The 23,898-nt window shown below is 43.4% G+C and overlaps 1 protein-coding gene across 2 annotated transcripts in view; it reads left to right on the forward strand.

Moving 5' to 3' along the window:
• Positions 1 to 23,898, forward strand: part of rmp24 (ribonuclease MRP subunit p24) — a 75,409-nt gene that overhangs the window by 12,648 nt on the left and 38,863 nt on the right. For both annotated transcript variants that reach the window (XM_078241314.1, XM_078241319.1), the window contains exons 2-4: positions 8,889 to 9,002; positions 12,460 to 12,482; positions 12,570 to 12,769. In XM_078241314.1, the coding sequence (XP_078097440.1) occupies positions 8,914 to 9,002; positions 12,460 to 12,482; positions 12,570 to 12,769 (312 nt within the window). In that variant the 5' untranslated portion in view covers positions 8,889 to 8,913. The remainder of the gene's footprint in view (positions 1 to 8,888; positions 9,003 to 12,459; positions 12,483 to 12,569; positions 12,770 to 23,898) is intronic.

Raw genomic sequence — 23,898 nt, forward strand, 5'->3', positions numbered from 1 at the left:
GGGGAGAAACTGAGATTTGTGTGGCTAACCGCTGTTCAGCGCGTGGCTTAGCTTCTGTTATTTCTTGCTATTGAGCAGGGAACATTGGAAGTATGTAGTGCAGAAGATAGTCACTATGAGATTTTAGTTTTGCTACCTTTGCTATTTAACTAATGAGCTAGGGAAATATTTGTGCTTGGCTTTCTGATTTCAGGCATGCAAAGAAACAGACAAGGACAAAGCTTAAAAGATTGAACACTGATATATTCTTTGATTTCTAAATCTATGTGGTGCAGTATGATAAATAATGCTGCTGGAACATAGGTCTGGACTAATGATCCCACTATGGCAGCTGAAGAATTTAAATTCTGTTTGAATAATTTGGGGATAAAAAGGAAGTATTACTGATAGTGGCAATAAAACTATCGAATTGTCGTAAAAACACATCTGATTCTGTAATGTCATGCTCGGGAAGGAAATCTGCCATCCTTGGCTGGTCTAGCCAATGTCTGACTGTTGACCCACAGCAATGTTTAACAGCCCTCTGAAATAGTCTAACAAGCTATAAAAAGCCACTTTGAAAAAAAAAGTCAGATAAGGATAAAACCAAACAGACCACACAGCATCAACCTAGATCAACAAAGGCACACCCACCCCATCTACCCTGAGATGCTCCCCTCGCTAACTAGTCCAGCAACAGCCTGACAGTCATATTCTCAGAATTATACCTTTCAGCCAACATCCTTTGACAAGGTCCCTCATGGGAGGTTAGTTAGGAAGGTTCAGTCGCTGGGTATACATGGGGAGGTAGTAAATTGGATTAGACACTGGCTCAATGGAAGAAGCCAGAGAGTGGTTGTGGGGGATTGCTTCTCTGAGTGGAGGCCTGTGACTAGTGGTGTGCCACAGGGATCGGTGTTGGGTCCATTGTTGTTTGTCATCTATATCAATGATCTGGATGATAGAACATAGAAAGCCACAGCACAAACAGGCCCTTCGGCCCACAAGTTGCGCTGATCATATCCCTACCTCTAGGCCTACCTATAGCCCTCAATCCCATTAAATCCCATGTACTCATCCAGAAGTCTCTTAAAAGACCCCAACGAGTTTGCCTCCACCACCACCGACGTCAGCCGATTCCACTCACCCACCACCCTCTGAGTGAAAAACTTACCCCTGACGTCTCCTCTGTACCTACCCCCCAGCACCTTAAACCTGTGTCCTCTCGTAGCAACCATTTCAGCCCTTGGAAATAGCCTCTGAGAGTCTACCCTATCCAGACCTCTCAACATCTTGTAAACCTCTATCAGGTCACCTCTCATCCTTCGTCTCTCCAGGGAGAAGAGACCAAGCTCCCTCAACCTATCCTCATAAGGCATGCCCCCCAATCCAGGCAACATCCTTGTAAATCTCCTCTGCACCCTTTCAATGGCTTCAACATCTTTCCTGTAATGAGGTGACCAGAACTGCGCGCAGTACTCCAAGTGGGGTCTAACCAGGGTCCTATAAAGCTGCAGCATTATCTCCCGACTCCTAAACTCAATCCCTCGATTAATGAAGGCTAGTACGCCGTACGCCTTCTTGACCGCATCCTCCACCTGCGAGGCCGATTTAAGAGTCCTATGGACCCGGACCCCAAGGTCCTTCTGATCCTCTACACTGCTAAGAATGGTACCCTTCATATTATACTGCTGCTTCATCCCATTGGATCTGCCAAAATGGATCACTACACACTTATCCGGGTTGAAGTCCATCTGCCACTTCTCCGCCCAGTCTTGCATTCTATCTATGTCTCGCTGCAACTTCTGACATCCCTCCAAACTATCCACAACACCACCTACCTTGGTGTCGTCAGCAAACTTACCAACCCATCCCTCCACTTCCTCATCCAGGTCATTTATGAAAATGACAAACAGCAAGGGTCCCAGAACAGATCCCTGGGGCACTCCACTGGTCACTGACCTCCATGCAGAGAAAGACCCCTCCACAGCCACTCTCTGCCTTCTGCAGGCAAGCCAGTTCTGGATCCACAAGGCAACAGCCCCTTGGATCCCATGCCCTCTCACTTTCTCAAGAAGTCTTGCATGGGGGACCTTATCGAACGCCTTGCTGAAGTCCATATAGACCACATCCACTGCTCTTCCTTCGTCAATGTGTTTGGTCACATTTTCAAAGAACTCAACCAGGCTCGTAAGGCACGACCTGCCCTTGACAAAGCCGTGCTGACTACTTTTGATCATACTAAACTTCTCTAGATGATCATAAATCCTGTCTCTCAGGATCCTCTCCATCAACTTGCCAACCACTGAGGTTAGACTCACCGGTCGGTAATTTCCCGGGCTGTCCCTGTTCCCTTTCTTGAATATAGGGACCACATCTGCAATCCTCCGGAACCTCTCCCGTCTCCATCGACGATGCAAAGATCATCGCCAAAGGCTCCGCAATCTCCTCCCTCGCCTCCCACAGTAACCTGGGGTACATCCCATCCGGTCCCGGCGACTTACCAACCTTGATGCCATTCAATAGTTCCAACACATCCTCTTTCTTTATGTCCACATGCTCGATCCTTTCTGTCCACCGCAAACCTGCAGTACAACCACCCAGATCCCTTTCCACCGTGAATACCGAGGTAAAGTATTCATTAAGCACCTCCGCCATTTCTAACGGTTCCGCACAAACTTTTCCCCCTTCACCTTTTAAGGGTCCTATGCCTTCACATCTCATCCTTTTACTCTTGACATATTTGTAGATAATGTGGTAAATTGGATCAGCAAGCTTGCTGATGATACAAAGATTGGAGGTGTAGTGGACAGTGAGGAAGGTTTTCAAAGCTTGCAGAGGGATTTGGACCAACTAGAAAAATGGGCTGAAAAATGGCAAATGGAATTTAACGCAGACAAGTGTGAGATATTGCACATTGGAAGGACAAACCAAAGTAGAACGTACAGGGTAAATGGTAGGACTCTGAAGAGTGCAGTTGAACAGAGGGATCTGGGAATACAGGTACAGAATTCCCTAAAAGTGACGTCACAGGTGGATAGGGTCGTAAAGAGTGCCTTTGGTACATTGGCCTTTATAAATCGGAGTATCGAGTATAAAAGTTGGAGTGTTATGGTAAGGTTATATAAGGCATTGGTGAGGCCGAATTTGGAGTATTGTGTACAGTTTTGGTTATCTAGTTACAGGAAGGATGTAAATAAGGTTGAAAGAGTGCAGAGAAGGTTCACAAGGATGTTGCCGGGACTTGAGAAGCTGAGTTACAGAGAGAGATTGAATAGGTTAGGACTTTATTCCCTGGAGCGTAGAAGATTGAGGGGAGATTTGATAGAGCTGTATAAGATTTTGATGGGTATAGATAGAGTGAATGCAAGCAGGCTTTTTCCGCTGAGGCTAGGGGAGAAAAAAACCAGAGGGCATGGGTTAAGGGTGAAAGGAGAAAAGTTTAAAGGGAATATTAGTGGGGGGCTTCTTCACGCAGAGAGTGGTGGGAGTGTGGAATGAGCTGTCGGATTAAGAAAAACTTGGACGGGTTCATGGATGAGAGGGGTGTGGAAGGGTATGGTCCAAGTGCAGGTCAGTGGGACTAGGCAAAAAATGGTTCGGCACAGACAAGAAGGGCCAAAAGGCCTGTTTCTGAGCTGGAATTTTCTATGGTTCTATCCCAGACTTCTCCATCACTATCCCTGGGATGTGTTGTCCAGCCTACAGGACAGATCTACCAGAGATGGCAATACTGTGGGGGACAGTCAGAAGGGAGTAGTCCTGAAAGTCTTCAACATTAACATCAGACCTTATGAGATCACATGGCATTAGGCCACACAGAGGAAAGAAAACCTTCTGCTGATTATCAACAACTGCTCTGCCTCCACTGAGAGTCAGTACACCTCCATGCTAAACACTATTTGGAATAAGCACTGAGGGTAGCAAGGGTACTGAATGTACTCTGGAGGAAACTTCACTGTCCACCTATGGCTCAGTAGCATCATTGCTGGCCGAGTCCTAAAGGTAAACTTGCAGGTTGAGTCCGTAATTAAGAAAGCAAATGTAATGTTGTCATTTATCTCAAGAGGCTTGGAATACAAAAGCAGGGATGTACTTCTGAGGCTTTATAAAGCACTGGTTAGGCCCCATTTGGAGTACTGTGAGCAATTTTGGGCCCCACACCTCAGGAAGGACATACTGGCACTGGAGCGGGTCCAGCGGAGATTCACACGGATGATCCCAGGAATGGTAGGCCTGACATACGGTGAACGTCTGAGGATCGTGGGATTATATTCACTGGAGTTTAGGAGGTTGAGGGGAGATCTGATAGAGACTTACAAGATAATGAACGGCTTAGATAGGATGGACGTAGGGAAGTTGTTTCCATTAGCAGGGGAGACTAGGACACGGGGGCACAGCCTTAGAATAAAAGGGAGTCACTTTAGAACAGAGATGAGGAGAAATTTCTTCAGCCAGAGAGTGGTAGGTCTGTGGAATTCATTGCCACAGAGGGCTGTGGAGGCCGAGACGTTGAGCGTCTTCAAGACAGAAATTGATAAATTCTTGATTTCTCGAGGAATTAAGGGCTATGGGGAGAGAGCAGGTAAATGGAGTTGAAATCAACCATGATTGAATGGTGGAGTGGACTCGATGGGCCGAATGGCCTTACTTCCGCTCCTATGTCTTATGGTCTTATGGTCCTGAAGGACAGCTACCAGACTGGCATGTGACAGGAATACCTAGAGGGAAAAATCTACTTGACCTCATCCTCACCAGTCCATCTTCACAGTTGCATCTATCCTTGGCAGGCAGTGACAACTCGTTCTTATGAGAACAAAATCCCATCTTTATACTGAGAACACTCCCTCCAACTTGTGTGACACTATCACTACTAAATGGGATTGATTCAGATTTAGCAATTCAAAACTGCATCCATGAAGTGCTTTGGGGCAGCAGCAGAATTGTATTCATCCACAGCCTGTAAGCTTATGGCTTGACATGAGGCGGCACGGTGGTTAGCACTGCTGCCTCAGTGTCAGGGATCTGGGTTCGATTCCAGACTTGGGTGACTGACTGTGTGGAGTTTGTACGTTCTCCCTGTATCTGCATGGGTTTCCTCCGGGTGCTCAGTCCAAAGATGTGCAGGTTAGGTTGGTTGGCCATGTTAAATTAACCGAAGTATCCCAAGATGTGTATGTTAGGGGGATTAGCGGGCTAAATACTTGGGGTTCCAGGGTCAGGGTCTAGTTAAGATGTTCAGTCGGAGAGTTGGTGCAGACTCAATGGGCTGAATGGCTTCCTTCTGCACTATAGGGATTCTATGATTCTGATATGCCTGACTAGCTATTTTCCCTAGCTTAATGAATAGTGTAGAAGAACATGCCAGGAGCAGCAGCAGGCATACCTAAAAATAAACTGCAACCTGATGAAGCTAAACAGCATGCTATAGAACAGAGCTAAGCAATCGCAAAACCAGTGGATCCGATCAAGCTCTGCAGTTCTACCATATTGAGTCATGAATTGTGGCAGCAATTAAGCAACTAACTGGAGGAGGAAATATGCCCACCTTAAAATGATGACAGAGCCCAGCATGAAAGACAAGACATTTGCAAAAACATTCAGATAGAAGTGCTGAGCCATTGATCCCTCCTGCTTTCTCCTGAGATCCCCACCATCACAAATGCCAGACTTCAACCAATTTGACTCACTCCATGTGTTATCAAGGACTGGGTACGACAAAGACTAGGGTCCCTGACAACATTCAGGCTCTTGGTGCTAAAGACTTCTGTTCCAGAATTATTGTCACTCTAGCCAAGCTGACCCAGTACAACTACATCACTGGCATCCAACTGACAATGTGGAAAATTTCCCAGCTACTTATGTCTAGCCCACAAAAAGCACAGTCCGACCTGGCTAATTACTGTCTCATCATCCTTTTCTTAATCCTAAGTAAAGTGCTGGAAGGTGTTGTCAGAAGTGTTATCAAGTGGCAATTACTGTTAGGATGCCATTTCTTAAAAAGTAGAATTTCCAGTGACTGACTTATAAGAACCCGTACAAAAAGAGTTTATGTTTTAAGACTTTTAACAAACTAAAATCAACAAACACTACTCGGGTGACAAATGCACTAAATTATAGAAAAGATAACCCTTGTTAATGACTCTACCCAACCACTAATCTCTCACTCTATATCGAATTGCGGTTTTATAGGAAACTATCCACAATCACTGCCGGCTTTCAGTGGGTTTAATTCTTCCAATTTTGCTGAGTTTAAAATCCCTTGTCTGCCAAATGTCCTTTCCATCAGTTTCCTGAGAATTCCCAAATCAGTTTTCAGCAATAAGACCCACTGTGGTCATTCCTTCTAAGTAAGAAGTTTAACAACACCAGGTTAAAGTCCAACAGGTTTATTTGGTAGCAAAAGCCACACAAGCTTTCGAAGCTGCAAGCCCCTTCTTCAGGTGAGTGGGAATTCTGTTCACAAACAGGGCATATAAAGACACAGACTCAATTTACATGAATAATGGTTGGAATGCGAATACTTACAACTAATCAAGTCTTTAAGAAACAAAACAATGTGAGTGGAGAGAGCATCAAGACAGGCTAAAAAGATGTGTATTGTCTCCAGACAAGACAGCCAGTGAAACTCTGTGGGGGTTACAGATAGTGTGACATGAACCCAATTGTCTGGAGACAATACACATCTTTTTAGCCTGTCTTGATGCCCTCTCCACTCACATTGTTTTGTTTCTTAAAGACTTGATTAGTTGTAAGTATTCGCATTCCAACCATTATTCATGTAAATTGAGTCTGTGTCTTTATATGCCCTGTTTGTGAACAGAATTCCCACTCACCTGAAGAAGGGGCTTGCAGCTCCGAAAGCTTGTGTGGCTTTTGCTACCAAATAAACCTGTTGGACTTTAACCTGGTGTTGTTAAACTTCTTACTGTGTTTACCCCAGTCCAACGCCGGCATCTCCACATCGTCATTCCTTCTCCCAGCCTCGCCATTGGCAAATCTCCTTAACTGCTACAGGTTCCTTCTCTTTGACCACTTGAGAAACCTTCCCCAGCATTCTGACTGGAAGCTAACTGATCAAACAGCCCTTCCCCCTGCAGACCACATTAGTTATGTTGTCGCCATTCCTCTGTGTCTCTGTCTCTCTTTGTAGGGTTTTTATTAAGACTGACTGGCAAACTGCAAGTCTACAGAAAAACAAGAACAGCTGCCTTAGAATCTGTAAGTCTCCCCATTGTATAACAGCTGCCTCTCTTGTGTATTTTGTGAAATACACTTCAATAGGATTTAACCTGGGCCCCTGGTCCTCATGGTAACCATGCCACACAGACCAGTTGTTGGCAGAACGCGTGTCAGCTGACATTACTGCTTTTTACCTTGCATTAAAAAGACAGCCCAAAACCTGATAATTTTTTAAAATCTCTTATTCGTAACATCATTTGCCAATAACCTGCTCATGGAAACACAGTTTGTGTTCTGGGAACCACTCTGTTCCAGACCTCATTACATAATGCCTTGGTCCAAACACAGAAAATATTTGAACTTGTGAAGTGAGATAAGAGTCACTGACACTTGATGTCAAGACAGCATTAGACAAAGTGTGGCATCAAAGATGGCCAATTAAATGTATTTGTTGTAGAAATTTGGCGGGTGGTAGCGAGACTCTACACAGGCTGGGATCATACCTAGAACAAAGAAAGATAGTTGGGTTTTTGGAGACCAATCACCTCAGTCCTAAGACATTGCTGCAGGAGTTCCTTGGGGTAGTGTCTTCTGCTCAACAATTTTCAGCTGCTTCTTTAATGACCTTCCGTCCATCATAAGGTCAGAAGTGGGTATTTTTGCTGAAGATTGCACAGTGCTCAGTTTTCTTGCCTTCCTCGTAGTGAAGCAGTCCTTGGCTGCAAAGAGCAAGACCTGGACAATGTTGAAGATTTGCCTGATGAGTAACAAGCAACATTTGTGCCCCACAAATGCTAGGCAATGTCCGTCTCCAATGGGAGAGAGTCTAACCACCTCCCCATGACATTCAGTGGTATTGCTGATGCTGAATCACCCAGCATGAACATTCTGGAGGCCACCATTGACTAGAAACATGATGCACAAATACTTTGATTATAGGAACAGGTCAGAGGCTATTTTAGGAGTAACTTACCTTTTCACCAGCTGCTCCCCACTTCCCCCAACCAAAAGTCTGTTCACCAAATACAAGACACAAGTCAGGAGCATGATGGAAAACTGTTCACATACATGACTGCAGCACCAACACACTTGAAGCTTAATTGCACTCAGGACAATGTAGCCCACATTATTAACACACCATCCGCCATTTTAACATTCACTTTCTCCACCACCAACACTGTGTACCACTTGTAAGATGCATTGCAGCAACTCACAAAAGCTTCTTCAGCAATACCCTCCAACACAGTTGTCTCTTGTCAGCTTGAAGGATAAGGATAGCAGGTGCATAGGAATACCTCACCTCCAAGTTGCCCTCCATTCAAACTTGGAACTATATCGATGGTCCTTCAGTTGTTGGTCTAGAACTCCCTAGATTAACATCACTGCGGCTGCACCTTCATGAAGTCGTTCAAGAAGCTGACTCCCCACCATCTTCTTGAGGGCAATTGGAGATGGGTAATAAATGCTGGCCTTGTCAGTGAGGTCTGCCTCCCAATATTCCTGGTCCTGTTCAGTTAGGAGCTTTGAGAAAAGGCAGTGCTGCTTCCTTATGGGTTGGGAAGTCCAATGCAAGTTCAATGTCAATGGAGGCTAGAATTTGAACTGTGGGCTCCAAGGAAAGTTCACCAGAAATATTATTGCAACAAAGAATACTGTTTCTTTATATGTAAGCAATCTTTTGGTAATTAATAATTAGTACTGATTGATATACATTTCAATTTGTCTAGATCTACAACCTGCTGATGCTGTAACATGGTCGATGTTGCCAAAAGACTGCAATTTCTCAAGAATTCAGCTTTTCAGCTGAGGGAAACATGTCCAGCAGAGGCACGTTACCTCTTGTAAGTAATGTACAATTGGCTAACTTTAACCAACTTCTTTCACTGCTGCTGTTACCATATTACTGATCAATTGAATTTAAGAGTGTACTGTAGAGATTACGTCCTGCCAAATTGAGACGTTTTAGATTAGAAACACACAAACTAGAAGCAGGAGTATGCCATTCGGCCCTTTGAGCCTGCTCCACCAGTCATTATGATCATGGCTGATCATCAAATTCAATATCCTGATTTCTCTTCCCCTGCCCCCCCCCCCCCCCCCCCATCAAATATCCCCTGATCCCTTTAACCCCAAGAGCTATATCTAAGTTCTTCTTGAAATCGCACGTTTTGGCCTCAACTACTTTCTGTGGTAGTGAATTCCACACATTCACCACACTCTGGGTGAAGAAATTATTCCTCGCCTCAGTTTAAAAAGGTTGACCCCTTATTCTCAAACTATGACCCCTGGTTCTGGACTCCACCACCTTCGGGAACATTCTTTCTGGATCTACCCTGTCTAATCCTGTTAGAATTTTATAAGTTTCTATGAGATTCCCTCTCACTCTTCTAAACTCCAATGAATATATTTCTAACCAACTTCCTCTCTCTTCATATGATAGACCTGCCATCCCAGGAATCAGCCTGGTAAATCTTCACTGCACTCAGTATAGCAAGGATATCCTTCCTCAGATAAGGACACCAAAGCCGCACACAATACTCCAAGTGTGGCCTCACCAACATCCTATACTATTGCAAAGTGGATTTTAGATTGATCCACCTTTGGGTTGACCAGATAATTTGCAAATGATCTGACTGACTGTGTCAGTCTATTCATAACACCTGTTTATAAACTGCTAAAAACATTTTTGAAATATCTTAAATCAAAAATGATTTGTGATTTTGACACATCCCCTTTTCAATCCTTTTTCAGTAGTTAACTTGCATTTGAGAGAGGGAGCTCACTGCGCAAATGAGACAAGTAAGCAATCTCCATGCTTGTAATAATCACCACTTTAAAGTAAAGGAGAAATTAGTTTTAAACAAAATGATAACCATGTTCGTACTGGGAGAAAGTGAAAATCCAATTTTGTCCATTTTGGATGAATGTCTCTATAATTAGGTCAGTACTAAGTTAATGTTCCCACCATGACCCCTCTTAGAATCTTTTACTATACTATTTCATTATATGGAGATGTTGGAAGCTGTGTACAGATATTCTCTAATTTGACACACAGTGAATGATTGTGAAGTACGAGGGAATCTCAAAAATCATTTCTGATTATTTCAACTTGCTCACACTAAGAAAAGTTTGCCTTGTCGTTTTGGGCATCACAGAAATTGAAATGCTCTAATCCGTTTTGGGGAATGGAAACAATTTTCACAGTAACTTCATTGCAGTATTAATGTAAGCCTACATGTGACATTTCTTAGTTCATGGTTCTTCCTCCCCAGATCTGAATGTCGCAGGATGCTGGGCAGCTGCAGATAGCCTAGCCAAAAGTGTATGAGTTATGGTTTATACTGCTACTTTTCAAAGTAACTTTTTATTTTCAGCTGAAGGGGATATCAAATGGTGAATCATGTTGAATAAATTGTAATTCCCTGTCTGCAGTATTCTTTTAAAGCAACAAAGCTGCTATAATCATGGCTTCACTAAAACTTTCTAAACCAAAGCTTTTCTGAGTGGGTACTTAGGACCTTAAATTGTTCTCAATATTTTGTATTTTTCTATAATTCTTGACTTATTAGAACATTATTTCTGTCCTATTATAATACAGAATCACAGAAATGAGAATATTTGGCCAATCAAATACACCAGCTCTTCAACAAGCATCATGACACAGTACCATTCCCCTACCTTTTCCCTGTATCCCAGCGCACTGTTTCTATTCAAATGGTCATCTAATGTCCTCTTGAATGTCATGATTGAACCTGCCTCCACCACACTTCCAGGAAGTGCATTCCCCAGACTGGAACCACTCACTGAGTGAAAAAGCTTTTTCTTGCATCACACTTGCTTCTTTTGCAAATCACTTTAAGTCTGTGCCCTCTAGTTCTTGATCCTTTTATGAGCGGGAAAAGTTTCTCCAACGATTCTGTCCAGCCCCCTCATGATTTTGAACATCTCTATAAAATCTCCTCTCAGCCTTCTTTTCTCAAAGGAGAACAGTCCCAACATCTCCAATCTATCCCCATAACTGAAGTTTCTCATCCCTGGAACCATTCCTGCAAACCTCTTCTGCACTCTATCCAGTGCGTTCACGTCTTTCCCATAGTGTGGTGCCCAGAATTGTACACAGAACAGTAAGGTTTAAGTAGTATCTTCTAAAAGTTCAGCATAACTCCTTGCTCTTTTACTCAATATATATTCTGCAATGGAAGCACTCTTTTTCCCTTGTGTGCTGCCTTTGAATTCTGAGTGGGCTAATATGGGTGGAGGTGTCGGTATTGCATAAGTTCAGCAGGAGTGTGTTAATGTTTGCAAAGCTCTCTGGGAGGTATGGCAGTATGTCCAGGAGGTTTGCTGTAATGTGCCAATATTTGCAAGTGTTTTCAGGAATATATCAGTATATGTTGGGATTTCAGGGAATGTATCCATCACATGAAGAGGATACCACCATGCAGAAGTTTGAGAATCAGTATTAAAATAAATCTATTGTTTTAAACCAAGCTGACCACTGTACCTGTACTACTGTTTTCAGTAGATAGAAATTTTATAAATTACAATGATTTCAAAATAAAGTATGTGTTTGTGTGTTGCTGTGCTAAATCCATGTTGAGATCTTTCGGCTTGTTTTTACGTAACATTCAAAAAGCAATTGTTCCAAAATGACCGCCAAGGACCAATGGAGAGAATAGGGTGATATATCATTGTCAAATGTACCTTAATTATTCTATAGAAGTGAATTTAGAAATATCAGAATAGCTGTAACTCAAAAGTTTATTAAAAATCACTGATTAGGGTGATTACAGGGCAGCATTCTTGCATTGCTGGGTTTTATAGGCCTGCTTGAAGCTCAGCCTACATCTTGTGGCCACCTTTGCTGCCGCTACCAATTCCTTGCCAGTGTCAGGCATCTGTTCATTTTTAAGGTGATATTTTCCCTGCCTGTTAGAATATAAATAGAGTCCTACCAAAGCAAAAGACAAGCTGGTATAGATTATTCAGATTTTGAACACTTAGTTATCTGTTAAACCTTGAGCTTTTTGGTGATCATTTTGTGAAATTGTACTGCATCATTCTAAGAGCTAAGAATTCTAGATTATGGAACTGTGAAATTAAAATAGGAAATGCTGGAAATACTTGGGTTTGGCAGCATCTGTGGCGTGAGAAACAATGTTAATGTTTCAGGTTAATGACTCTTCCTCAGCCATTTCTCTTTGCACAGATGCTGGACCTGCTGAGCATTCCCAGCATTTCTTACTGCATAATAAAGTCTTGGTTTAAATAAATTTTTATTTTATTTTTCTCTTTCAGATGGACGCATCAGTCTGTAACAGGTTAGTATAAAACATTGTGCTGCTTCATTGTTTGGATTAAATGCAAATTTTGAACCAAATTTCATTAACCATGTCTTTTCCTTGCAGGTATGAAAGTTAAACCACAAGGAGTGTGTAGCCACTGCTTCGAATGCTTTCTTCTTGGAAACCACAGAGTACGACTGAAATCCAAAAGGAGGATGACGAGGCGGATAAAAAAACTACTGCAACATGAAGCAGCCAATTGGAAACTTAATTTCAAACAAGTACGACAGCTGCAGAAATATAGAAACTCTAGGAGCACATTGGTAAGATTTGAACCAATCCCCTCAATGTGTAAGAAACCTGCTGTTATGTTTACCCTGATTTTTCTCTCTGTTTTCACTATATCTCTGAGCTTCAACATCCTAGAGCAAATTCTGGCCTTCAAGTCAAATAGAGCTGTCAGACGCTGAATTAGGATAATGTCCAATATATATATATAGCAAACACCACAAAATTCAATGATTGTCACTGTGGATAAGTGGGTCTAAAGCCGGAATTTCTTTCTGGAGCAGCAGTCTTTTCAACATTTCTATGTGTGAGACACTGTAGGTCACTGTGCTGTCCTACTGTAGGAGGAGCTTTGAAAAAAAAATTGCTTTGGGAGCTATATTTGTCTAATTGTTTTTATTTGTTCATGTGATGTGGGCATTGCTAGCAAAGCTGGCATTTTTATTTTGTCCATCTGATTGCTCAAGAAGATGTTGGTGAGCTGTTGCTTTGAACCACTGCAGTATGTATGGTGTGGATACAACCGCTATGCTGTTAGGAAGTGATTTCCATGATTTTGACCCAGCAACAGTGAAGGAACATGATATAATTTCGGTTCAGGATGATGCATGATTTTTGAGGGGAACCTGCAGGTGGTAGAGTTCCTGTGCACCTGACGCTCTTGTACGTCTTGGTTTCCCAAAAGGAATCAGGAATTTTGAAAGAATGTATAAATATATAATCAGTAAAAGTTCAAGAATCTAAATGAGTGCAATGATGGAGAGTGTCTTCCTTTGTTTACCTTGCTGCAGCAGGAAGAATTTAGACAACACCTGGATTTGTAACTGCTCACAGTGATAGGTTTGCAATGCCGTTGGATTCTGAATATTGTCATTTATACTGAGGAATTCAGATGGCTATAGAGAACTACATGCCTATCATCATCTGTACTCTATTCTTTTCCTGTAAAGTAGCAGTAACTGCACTGTTTAAAGGTAATTTAAATGATATGCTTTTGAGACAACCTGAGGATGTGATATGGTGCTATTTAAATGAAAGTTCTTCCTTTCTCCTATTATCAGTGTAACAGATGACATCAGATCTATTAGGAAAATAGTGTAAAGTATGAAGTAATTTTCAACTTCAAATTTGGCACAAAGGGAATGCCAGCTATTCAGACATACGAGTTTTTAATCATAAAAGATCAGAAAAATATTCTTTGTACATCGTCTTGTAACAAGGTACAACACTGCATCAATTTTTTTGTGGTATCTGCTCTTGTGGTTACAATGATGGAGGGAGGGAAAGAATGATTAGCTTTCACTACTTCCAGGATGTATGATCTATAAAATCTTTCGATTTCATTTTCCGATATTTATTGTATTCAGGCATTTTAACATATCTACATGCAGACTCAGATATACTTCTATCTGAACATCCAACTCAACAGATTCTTGGGTCCATGAGACACTGGGTGACCACCCTTTATTTTTTTACTTTTCCTGGTTTGGTGTACTCTCTTTATGGAGCGCCTCTCATTGCCTGACATGATCCACTTAATGTCTCTTCTCTTTAGGTACACACTCTCCAAAGATTTGCGGGCTAGGTTGATTGGCTGTGCTAAAATTGCTCTTCGTGTCCTGGGATGCGTAGGTTAGGGGGACTAGTGGGTAAATATGTAGGGATATGGGGGTAGGGTCTGGGTGGGATTGTGGTCGGTGCAGACTCGATAGGCCGAATGGCCTTTCTCTGTGCTGTAGGTTTCTAAGGTTCTAAGACTCTCCCACTACTTCCATCACTACCTTTTGACTCTCGCTGTCCAATACTTAGTTTCCATGTTTTAACTTAATAAATTCTGGACCTGGACTCAGACAAGGCCACCTTTTACCACTTGCTTGTACTCCGTACTGTGTGTATACCCCTACACCATTCCAACCCCAATTCTCTGGATTGAAGTCATCCCCAAGTCACAACTGCACCAACCACACTCCCACCTCGGCCCTATCCCGATAACCCCATGCATTTACCCTAGCTAGTCCCCCTGACACTAAGCCGCAATTTTAGCATGGCCAACCCACCTAACCTGCACATCTTTGGACTGTGGGAGCACCCAGAGGAAACGCACGCAGACATGGGGAGAACGTGCAAACTCCACATGGACAGTGACCCAAGCTGGGAATCAAACCAGGCCCTTGGCACTGAGACAGCAGTGCTAATCACTGTGCCACCGTGCCGCCCCAGATGTGCAGGTTAGGTTGATTGACCATACTAAATTAACTCTAGTGTCAGGGGGATTAGCAGGGTGAATATGAGGGGTTACAGGAATAGGGTCTGGGCGGGATTGTGGTTGGTGCAGACTCAATGGGCCAAATGGCCTCCTGCACTGTAGGGATTCTATGAATAGACAGAACAAAACAATTCGACAGTCAACACATCTGAGAAAAGCTCTGCATTCCTGCCACGGCAAGTCATGAATGATAATGCTGAGTAAAATAAGGGCCCATGGTATTCGAGGCAAGGTACTAACATGGATTGACGATTGGCTGTCAGACAGAAGGCAGAGAGTTGGGATAAAAGGTTCTTTCTCAGAATGGCAACCGGTGACAAGTGGTGTCCCGCAGGGTTCAGTGTTGGGGCCACAGCTGTTCTCTTTATATATTAACGATCTAGATGACGGGACTGGGAGCATTCTGGCCAAGTTTGCCGATGATACAAAGATAGGTGGAGGGGCAGGTAGTATTGAGGAGGTGGGGAGGCTGCAGAAAGATTTAGACAGTTTAGGAGAGTGGTCCAAGAAGTGGCTGATGAAATTCAACGTGGGCAAGTGCGAGGTCGTACACTTTGGAAAAAAGAATAGAGGCATGGACTATTTTCTAAACGGTGACAAAATTCATAATGCTAAAGTGCAAAGGGACTTGGGAGTCCTAGTCCAGGATTCTCTAAAGGTAAACTTGCAGGTTGAGTCCGTAATTAAGAAAGCAAATGTAATGTTGTCATTTATCTCAAGAGGCTTGGAATACAAAAGCAGGGATGTACTTCTGAGGCTTTATAAAGCACTGGTTAGGCCCCATTTGGAGTACTGTGAGCAATTTTGGGCCCCACACCTCAGGAAGGACATACTGGCACTGGAGCGGGTCCAGCGGAGATTCACACGGATGATCCCAGGAATGGTAGGCCTGACATACGATGAACGTCTGAGGATCGTGGGATTATATTCATTGGAGTTTAGGAGGTTGAGGGGAGATCTGATAGAAACTTACAAGATAATGAACGGCTTAGATAGGATGGACGTAGGGAAGTTGTTTCCATTAACAGGGGAGACTAGGACGCGGGGGCACAGCCTTAGAATAAAAGGGAGTCACTTTAGAACAGAGATGAGGAGAAATTTCTTCAGCCAGAGAGTGGTGGGTCTGTGGAATTCATTACCACAGAGGGCTGTGGAGGCCGAGACGTTGAGCGTCTTCAAGACAGAAATTGATAAATTCTTGATTTCTCGAGGAATTAAGGGCTATGGGGAGAGAGCGGGTAAATGGAGTTGAAATCAACCATGATTGAATGGTGGAGTGGACTCGATGGGCCGAATGGCCTTACTTCCGCTCCTATGTCTTATGGTCTTATAATGGGCAATTAAACAAGTAATCGGATGAGGCAACTCCACAAACATCCCTGTCCACAATGGTGGGGCAGCCCATCAGTCATTTGCAACCATCTTCAGTCAGAAATGGTTGATCCATCTTGGTCTCCTCCTGGGGTTCACATCAAAGAGGCCTATCTTTAGCCAATTTGATTCACTCCATGTGACATCAAGAAATGTTTGAATGCATTAATACTCCAAAGACTATGAGCCTTGGCAACATCTCAGCCTATTACTGAGGACTTGCGCACAAGAACTAGCCACAGGCCTAACCAAGTTGTTCCAGTAAGGTTACAGCACTGGCAACTACTCAACAATGTGGAAAGTTACCCATCTATCCTGTTCACACAAAGGAGAGCAAATCCAATCCGGTCTGTTATACCATCCATCTACTTTTAATCATCTACAAGGTGATGGAATATGTAATTGACAGTGTTAACAAGCAGCATTTATTCAGCACTAACCTGCTCACCAATATTTAGTTTTGAGTTCCACAGGGGTACAGGGTTCCATATCTCATTATAGCCTTGATCCAAGCATTGACAAGAGTTGATTTCCAGAGGTGAGTGTGATTGCCTTTTTCATCAAGGCTGTATTTGATAAAGTGTGGCATCAAGGAGCCCTAGCAAAACTGAAGGGGGAGAGAGGGGGTGCGGGGGGGGGGGGGGGGGGGGGGGATTCTTCACTGGTTGGAATCATTCCTGGAACAAAGGAACATGGCTGTGGTTGTTGAAAGCCAATCATCTCAGTCCCAGGAGTTCATTGTATGTGTTTCTCAGTGTAGGCCCAATCATCTTCAGCTGCTTCAACACTGATCTTTCCTCCATCATAAGGTCAGAAGGAAGGATGTTAGTTGATGGTTGCATTGTGTTCAGTATATTACACAACTCCTCAGATACTGAAGTAGCCTGTGCTTGCATGCAGCTAGACCCAACAACATTCAGGCTTGGGATAAGTGGCATTCATGACACGCAGGTGCAAGATAATGACCATTTCCAACAAGGCAATGTCCAAATATCTCCCCTTGATTTTCAATGGCATTACCATTGCTGAAACCCACAATATCAACACACTGGACCTTAACATTGACCAGAAACTTAACCAGACCAGCCATACAAATACTGTGGCTACAAGAGCAGGTCAGAGGCTGGGAATTCATCTCCTGTCTCCTCAGAGCCTGGTCATCATCCACAAGGCACAAGTCAGGAGTGTAATGGAATATTCTCCATTGCCTGAATGCATGCTGTTCTAACACCCAAAGCTCAATGTTTTCCAGCACAAAGCAAGAGGCTTGACCAGAACCCCATCCACCATCTTAAACATTCACACTCTTCAGTACTACCAATGCACAGAAGAAGCAGTGTTGTACTGTCTACAAAATGCACTGAAACAACTAGCCAAGTCTCTTCCTGCAACTCCTTCCAACTCTGTGACCTTTTCCAGCTAGGAACAAGGGAAGCTTGGTATGGCTCCTGCTCTGCCCAAGACCGCAAGAAATTACAAAAGGTCGTGAATGTAGCCCAATCCATCACGCAAATCAGCCTCCTATCCATTGACTGCCTACACTTCCCGCTGCCTCGGCAAAGCGGCCAGCATAATTAAGGACTCCACGCACCCCGGACATTCTCTCTTCCACCACCTTCCATCGGGAAAAAGATACAAAAGTCTGAGGTCATGTACCAACTGACTCAAGAATAGTTTCTTCCCTGTTGCCATCAGACTTTTGAATGGACCTACCTTGCACTAATTTGATCTTCCTCTACACCCTAAATATGACTATAACACTACATTCTGCACTCTCTTGTTTCCTTCTCTATGAATGGTATGCTTTGTCTGTATAGCGCACAAGAAACAATACTTTTCACTGTATGCTAATACATGTGACAATAATAAATCAAATCAGCTGGGGCATACAACACCACCATCTTCAAGTTCCTCTCCAAGTTGTGCACCATTCTGACTTGAAACTATATCACTATTGGTTGCCGTCACAGGGTCAAAACTGAAACTCCCTAAGAGTACTACAGAGGTACCTACACCAGATGGACTGCAACAGTTTAAGAAGACAGCTCACCATCACTTTATCATAGGGTAGGCAGAAAATGCTAGCTGTGCTGATGATGCTCACTTTCCATCAGTCAATATTTACATAAAGATAAATGTGGGCAAACTTTAACATAGCTTGTGCATAACTAGGGCAGCATGGTTACACAGTGGTTAGCACTACTGCCTCACAGCACCAGGGACCCAGGTTCAATTCCGGTCTTGGGTCACTGTCTGTGTGGAGTTTGCACGTTCTCCCCGTGTCTGCATGCGTTTCCAGCAGGTGCTCCAGTTTCCTCCCACACTCCAAAGATGTGCAGGTTAGATGGATTGGCCTGGTAAATTGCCCCTTAGTGTAGGTTAGATGAATTACCCATGGGAAATGTGTGGGATTATGGAGAGAGAGCCTGGGTAAGATACTTTGTCAGAGAGTTGACCTAATGGACTCTTCTGCACTGTAGGAATTCAAGCAGCACAGTGGTTAGCACTGCTGCCACATAGCGCCAGAGACCTGGGTTCAATTCTGACCTTGGGTAACTGTCTATGTGGAGTTTGCATGTTCTCCTCGTGTTTGCGTGGGTTTTCTCTGGGTGCTCCTGCTTCCTCCCACAGTCCAAAAATGTACGGGTTAGGTGCATTGCAGGGGAATTAGCAGGGTAAATATGTGAGGTTATGGGGATAGGACCTGGGTGGAATTGTTGTCGTGAAGGCTTGATGGGCCTTTGGCCTCTTTCTGCACTGTAGGGATTCTACTGGCAAACTGAGCTGGACCACAATGAAACCCTACAGGACTTCAACAGCACGATGTTCTCAGATTATTCTAGAGTTTAAAGCTAAACTCTGTCTTTTCTGCTCTACCAACCAACTCCTTTAAATCCCTCACCCCGCCGCATCCAACATTACATCAATAATGTTAAAAACTGTTTATGTAGCACCTTTATCAAAATAAATATCCTAAGGCACCTCAAGGTCATGGAAAACAAATTAATACAGAGCCAAATCTGGCAAGTTGGGGCTGACGACCTATAATGATAGGCTACAAAGAATATCTTACAGGAGAATGATGGGGTTCATGAAGGGAATTCCAGAGTTTAGCACTGATGATTTTAAATGCTCTGCCATTGGTGGTCATATCTTTAACAGGCTGGTCCCTAAAGGCCAGGTGCTGCCTGTTAATCCCTAATATGAACATTGGTTTCATTGCTTGTCAATATTTAGAAATATATATGTATATAATTAACGCACAGATGTACATTAAAAAGTTAGTGGTGATCACTTAAAATTCTCTTTTCCTCCGTCTTTTGGTCCCTGAATTATGAAGGCTCTGACTTTCACTGCGGTGAAGTTGTCCTCTGGTACAAGTGGCCTTCAGAACTTTAACTGATATGCTGTACACCTGTAAGTCTACACAAAGTGCCAGCATGCGACTTTAAAAAAATTATTTCACAAGATGTGGGCATCTCTGGCTAGGCCAGCATTTATTGGCCATCCTTAATTGACTATATAAGACACTGAGTTTGTCCGCATCTGATATTCAAAAATACTTATAACTCTCCAGGGGAGGTCATTGGTTAATGATCAGGAGTGAGAACTCTGTTCATTTTCATTTCAACTAATCCTCCTTCCCCCTTCCTAGCCTAAGCAACACTAAAGTTATTGGGCCAGTTATGGTCGTCAAGGAGTGGAGCGTTGGGGAATACTTAATTAGCAGTTGGAGTCACTCCCACTAAGTGCACAAATGCACCATCACCCAGAGGGTACCATGCAGGCTGTACTCAAGTTGTCCTGTCTAAGATGATGCACGCGTGAGGTCGCTTAAAAGTTTTAAAGATATGGTGCATTGAAATGAACAGACAGTGTACAATTAAAGAAAATTAGATGGAACGTTAGGAGTCATAATGAATTCTTCTACTAATGCTTGGAAGAACTACAAATCTTATCTAAAACATTGCCGTGAGGATCCCTCAAATATAAGGACTATATTTTTATCGAGAGCTGATATTGGCTACCAATTTCTTTTAGTTCAAGCTTTCCATCAGCATGCAGAATTTTAAATTGGTTGACCAATGACAGTATAGAGATATTTACAGTGCTGTTACTTTATTCTCAGTCAGAATTGAAAACCTGATTGTTGTGATCATCATAAAAAATTTACGATTAAGAAGGCGGCCATTTGGCCCATGGTGACTGTCAGTAATTGTGTAATATTGATGATTGGAGAGCTATGAGCCATCAATAATTGCTCCTAGGCATTTTTGTTCATGATTTTATTCTCACTTCATAATCATAAATTAACTTGTCGTCTTGCATTTTACAATCTTCACAAGCATGTACGGCAGATCAGGGGTCAATACTGTGCTTCCCATGCTACCAACAAGCCCTGGCAATCCAACCATAATAGCTCAGTCCTATAATACTTCTATATTTCATATTTGCTACATCGTCCTGTTTAAGTTTTGAGGTTTGGAAAGGACTGTTCTTACCACTGTAACCTCATAAATCAGAACATCACAATCTGTTGCAATTAGTACCTTAAGGCGTTTGCAAATTATTGGGCAAAAAGCTGGGCACCCTTCCTCTGGATAGTCTTCATGAAGGAATATTCCAAGATGAAGCCAGAGGGATATGATGACCTTTCCTTTTGGAGCAGATTCTGAACATTCCACTCCATATCAGTTCCAATGTGTCACTAATGGCTAACATTCCATTAGATGAACACTTTCAAGGTGGAGAAATGTAATGATTAATTACTGGGCCTCAGATTCAATCTAACCCTCTACCCTTTTCAAATCAATGGGCATCTATGGTTCATATGTGAGGCTCAATAAAAATGCCAGATCTCATTTCTGCCTCTGCAATTAATGACCTTCACACACAGAAAAACCTGGTGTGTGTTTATTCAAATTGATTTTTTTAAAACTACAAAACATTGTTTATTTAGATATCCTGATTTTTCTACTCCTGTTCTCTAAAGGTCAGAGGAAAGCACTTAAACCAAGGACAATATTGGGGTCAGGTGACCTGCCTTTTGAAGTTGAAGAGCTTGCTGCCATACACTTTGAGGCTCACACACACAAGTAGCTGTAAGAGTAAAGAGTGACCATTTGGTAAAAAGAGAAAATTGGCATTTTTTTTCAGGTTTGTGGTTTTAAAAAATTTGGCTTCAAAATGCAATGTAATGACTCAGGAAGCCCGACTGGAAAGGAACATAGTTTATTACAGAACGCAGAGTGGTGTACACGCTAGTCCCTGCCTGTTGCTACTGCTCAGCAGGCCCAGTCCAGGGCCTGCCTTATAAAAGGCCCAGGTAATGTGTTCCTGTTGGGCAGGCCACAGCCTGTTACCAAGGGAACTCCTACTCAGTGAGCCCCAGAGGGAAATCAATCAGTGATTTCCCCATGGACCTCCTGGGGGTTATTGCCTTGTATGACACCGCCATGTTTTCTCGAATAACTCCCAGAATCCACAGAGAGCCATCGCCAAAGTTCCTCACGTGGACTATATCTCCTGGTTTGAAGTCTCTATTTGGTCTCTGATCATCATGGCCCCTTTCCTGGGCTTCTTGTTTTAACTCTTATGCTGCTGGCCAAATTTGAAAACGTCAGGCTATGGCTAGTCTGAAGGCATCAGTCCATCAATAGCTCCGTTGGGCTATTCCCGTCGTCATCATATGCAGCATAGTCCTATAGTTAAAAAGGAAACGTGCAAGCTTTGTTTCTAGAGAACTTGTGGTTTGTTTCTTCATGCCACTTTTGAATGTCTGGACCGTCCGCTCAGCCAGGTCGTTTGAAGATGGGTGGTAGGGTGTCGTGTGGATGTACCTTACTCCGTTCACACTTAGGAAGGTCTGAAACGCCTCACTGGTAAATGGGGTCCCGTTTTAAAAATTAAAAACATGGTGTCCATAAATGGCCCAGCAACATCTACACGTACTCGCACTCACGGTCTCCCTGGCCTTTCCCAAGGGTGCAACAAGGCTACTGGTGGGGCCTTCTGGTTTTCCTGACAGGTTTTGCACCACTTGACCAGGTTTGCGATGTCACTGTCTATGCCAGGCCACCAGACATAGCTCCCTGTGCACATTTTCATCTTTGAAATTCCTGGGTGGCCATTGTGCAATTCTTAAAGCAGTGGTCGCTGGCCTAGACGCAGGACGATCACATGGGCTGCTCACAAGATGATGCCATCTTCTATACTCAACTCATAGAGAAATAAGGTTTCAGATCCTCCGAGGTACGTTATCTCGTTGACCTGGAACACACATTTTTCCCTTTTTGATGGGACGCCAGAAAAAAGGCGTAAAACCTCCTCCAAATGTTCCTTTGCAGTAGCTCCTGAGATTAAAATGTCATCCAAATAGAGTGCCACTCTGGGCAGCCCTTGAAGGATGTTCTCCATCACCATTTGAAAAATAGCGCAAGCCAAAGACACCCCAAAGGGCAAGTGAGTAAACTCATACGGTCCTTTGAGTATTTATTGTGACATTCTTCCTGGAAGACACCTCGAGCTTCAGTTGGAGGTAGGCATGGCTTGTGTCTAATCTGGAAAATATGTGCCCCCCCCCACCAGCCAGCTTCGCATACAAGTCTCCTGTGCATGGTGTAGGGTATCTGTCTAAGAGGAAAATCTGACAGTCAATTTATAATCTCCACAGAGACGGACCAAATTGTCAGGTTTCAAAACTGGGACAACTGGCGTGGCCCATTCAGCAAATTCTACTGGGTGAATATTGCCAAGTTCCTTTAGATGTTCCAATTCAGCCTCTACTTTTACACGTAGAGCATAGGGGACCAGTCGTGCCTTAAAGTATTTAGGTTGGATCTCTGGGTCCACATAGATTCAGTAGCCTTGTCTGGGACGGACCCTATGACTACAAGTGCAGCACAAAAATGCTCACTCTTCAGTTTATTGTGGAGAGACTTCCTGTCTAGTTCCAGAATCACTCGGCCTCCAACAACAATCACCCTTCCTTGCCAGCCCGGGTTGTTGTCCTGCGTCTAGGCCAGCGACCACTACTTCAAGAATTGCACAATGGCCATCCAGAATCTCTGGGTCCACATAGATCTTGGCTAGGGCCAAGATCTTCGAGGCCTCCCTGGAACGCTTAAGGATACTTCCCAGTGACTTAGTTTAAATTGCCTGTATCCATTTTAAAGATCTGTTGCCAATCCAGGCAGATTTTCTGTCACCAGTCCCTTCCCAAAAGGCTGGACCCTGGTTCTTGCACCACTGTGGGGGAGTCAGACTGTCTGTTGTCCGTGTGTACCTGGGATTACAGTGGTCCAACACAATATATATGGACAATCTAGCCTTGCTGTCCCACAGGCTTAAAGGCAAGATGCACAAGCGGGGTCACCTTACGATTTCTTTCCAATAATAAATAACAGCCCCTGTGTCTGTCTCCATGTTTAGGGGGTGGCCACTTACCTGGAGTTTGATCTTGATTGGAGCGACTTTGGGTGTGGCAATGCAATTTAGCTGCATCTATTCCTCTTCTCCAGCTGGTTT

Source organism: Mustelus asterias, chromosome 2, assembly GCF_964213995.1.
Source record: "Mustelus asterias chromosome 2, sMusAst1.hap1.1, whole genome shotgun sequence".
Classification (NCBI taxonomy): domain Eukaryota; kingdom Metazoa; phylum Chordata; class Chondrichthyes; order Carcharhiniformes; family Triakidae; genus Mustelus; species Mustelus asterias.